The sequence below is a fragment of the Bidens hawaiensis genome, unplaced genomic scaffold, assembly GCF_021521415.1.
Source record: "Bidens hawaiensis isolate Kalapana, Puna unplaced genomic scaffold, B.hawaiensis_p1.1 tig00006368_1, whole genome shotgun sequence".
NCBI classification, from domain to species: domain Eukaryota; kingdom Viridiplantae; phylum Streptophyta; class Magnoliopsida; order Asterales; family Asteraceae; genus Bidens; species Bidens hawaiensis.
The window spans coordinates 94,401-97,462 of NW_027491426.1; the positions used below are offsets into that span (position 1 = coordinate 94,401).

General features: G+C 44.5%; 1 protein-coding gene across 1 annotated transcript; it reads left to right on the forward strand.

Annotated features, from left to right (window-relative positions):
• The first annotated feature begins 2,337 nt into the window (after positions 1 to 2,337).
• LOC143632180 (uncharacterized) lies at positions 2,338 to 2,808 on the forward strand. Its single transcript, XM_077100755.1, has one exon. It carries the CDS (start codon positions 2,338 to 2,340, stop codon positions 2,806 to 2,808), a length of 471 nt encoding a protein of 156 aa, XP_076956870.1.
• The last annotated feature ends 254 nt before the right edge of the window (positions 2,809 to 3,062 follow it).

The following is a 3,062-nucleotide window of genomic DNA, read 5'->3' on the forward strand; positions in this document are numbered from 1 at the left end:
GAAGGTTAAATTGCTCATGGTTCTCAAAAGGCGTAAGCACGCGATCGCCTAGAAGATCATGGATATTAAAGGGATCAGTCCATCCTTTTGTACCCATAAGAACTTGATGGAGGAAGAGAATAAACCTGTGGTGCAGCACCAGCTGCGTCTCAACCCAAATATGCAAGGCGCTGTGAAGAAAGAGGTCATCAAGCTACTCGATGTTGGATTGATATATCCACTCTCTGATTCCCTATGGGTGAGCTAGGTGCAGGTTGTCCCGAAAAAGGGCGGTATGACGGTTGTCGTGAATGAGAAAAACAAGTTGATTCCCACTCGTACCGTCATGGGATGGAGGGTTGAATTAACTACCGCAAACTCAATGACTCCATGAGGAAGGACCATTTTCCACTGCCCTTCATTGATCAAATGTTGGAGAGACTGTTGAGAAAGATGTTCTATTTTTTTTTACGGTTTTTCGGGATATTTTCAGATCCCCATCTCTCCTAAGGATCAGGAGAAGACGACATTAACATGTCCCAATGGCACATTCTCCTACCGGCGGATGCCCTTTGGACTGTGTAATGCCCCAGCCACGTTTCAGAGATGTATGGTGGCAATTTTTCATGATACGATCGAGGACTCCATGGAGGTTTTCGTGGACGATTTTTCTATGCTCGAGAGTTCTTTTAACCATAGTTTGAGAAATTTGGAGAGAATGTTGGCTCGATGTGAGGAAGCCAACCTTGTGCTTAATTGGGAGAAATGCCACTTCATGGCGAAGGAGGGCATTGTGTTAGGGCATAAGACTTCACAGGCAGGGCTTGAGGTTAATTGAGCCAAAATTGATACCATTTCAAAGCTTCCGTCACCAAACTCGGTGAAGTATATTAGGAGTTTTCACAGTCACGCGAGATTCTATCGGCGATTCATGAAGGATTTTTCCCAAATCGCCCGCCCGATGACGAAACTCCTTGAGAAAGATGCCTCATTCATTTTCTCCTCCAAATGTCTTCGGGAGTTCGAGCTGTTGAAAGAGAAATTGGTAAATGCCCCTATCATGGTTGCCCCTGAATGGTCCTTACCTTTTGAGTTGATGTGTGACGCTAGTGACTTTGCAGTTGGGGCGGTTTTAGGTCAAAGGAGAGATAAGCACTTTCACCGAATTTATTATGCCAATAGGACATCGAACGATGCGCAGGAGCATTACACGACCACTAAAAAAGAACTCCTTGTTGTTGTCTTCGCATTCGATAAATTTCGGTCTTATCTTGTCCTTTCTAAGACCATCGTGTTCACGGATCATGCAGCCCTTCGTTATCTTTTCAGTAAACAAGATGCGAAGCTGAGACTTATTTGTTGGATTTTGTTGCTGCAGGAGTTTGACATTGAGATTCGTGATAAAAAGGGTGCCAAAAATATCGCGGCTGATCACCTCTCTCATCTTGAGTGCTCAGCTTCATTGAAACAAGTGGGGTTCCATATAAATGGCAATTTCCCCCATGAGTTCCTCATGCATATCGAGACGCGTGATGAGGAGCATCCTTGGTTTGCTGACATTGCAAATTTTCTTGCAAGTGGGATCATGCTTAAGGGTCTTACTCACGAGCAAAAGAAGAAATTCTTTTCTGATGTTAAGCATTATTTTTGGGAGGATCGTTACTTGTTTCATGTCGGTGCCGATCAGCTCGTGCGTAGCTATGTGTGTATGGTGATGAAGCTCGAAAAATCTTGAGACACTGCCACGAGGGCCCGACTGGAGGACACCATTGAGCCACATCCATAGCGAAGAAGGTCTTTGATGTCGGATTCTTCTGGCCTACCATCTTCCATGATGCTCATGCCATGGTGTAGTCTTGTGATGCTTGCCAAAGGGCAAGCAACATCTCATCACGAGACGAGATGCCCCAGCGACCGATTCAGGTCCGTGAGGTTTTCGATGTATGGGGCATCGATTTCATGGGACCTTTCCCGACTTCTTTTAGCCACTGTTACATCCTTGTAGCTTTTGATTATGTTTTGAAATAGGCCGAGGCACAAGCCTTGCCCACAAATGATGCTAGGTCGGTGGTGAAGTTTTTGAAGAATTTGTTCTCCCGCTTTGGTGCTCCCAAAGCATTTAGTAGTGATCGAGGGACACATTTCTATAATGCCAATTGGAGAAGGCATTGTCACGGTATGGTGTCCAACATCGATTCTCTACACTATACCACCCGCAGACGAGCGGGAAGGTCGAGGTTACGAATCGGAGCATCAAGAGGATTTTGGAGAAAACGGTTAGCCAACCGTAAGGATTGGTCCGAGAAACTGGATGACGCACTATAGGCTTTCCATACCTCCTACAAAACACCGATTGGTATGACACCATTTAAATTGGTGTATGGAAAAGCGTGTCATCTCCCTGTTGAACTCGAGCATAAGGCGTATTGGGCATTGAAAAGTGCAAATCTTGATCTAGCATGCGCGTGTAGGAACAGGTTTGGTCACTTGCATGAGCTTAAGGAGTTGAGAGGCCAAGATTATGAAATTTCGAGAATTTACAAGGAGAGAATCAAAAAGCTTCATGACACCCGGTTGAAGGACCACAAACAATTCCATGTGGTCGATCGTATTTTGCTTTATAATTCTCGCCTTCGTTTATTCCCCGGGAAATTGAAATTCCGATGGTCTGGCCCCTTTAGTGTGAGACAGGTTTTTGATTACGATATTGTTGAAATCGGCCATGAGGATGGATGCATCTTCAAGGTGAACGGTCACCGTTTGAAACACTGCTTGCGCGAGCCAATCAAGACTGTTCTGGAGGTTGTTGACCTCCACCCGATGAACTAAGTGTGGGGAGTGTGAGTCTAGCTATCAACTCCATCAAAATTTAGCATGTTTAGGAACTTTTAGAGTTTTGTGTGTTTGTTTTGTTCTTAGTTATTTTTGGGATCGAATAGTCTGTTTCTATACCTTTGTTTGTTCTTTTTCGAGTTCCGTGCTTTAATTTCCGAGTGTGAGATTTTAGGGTAGGACTCATAATGGTCGAACTCGGGAACCGATTTGGTGTTGGGAGTTTGTAACATCCAACTTTTGTTAAATAG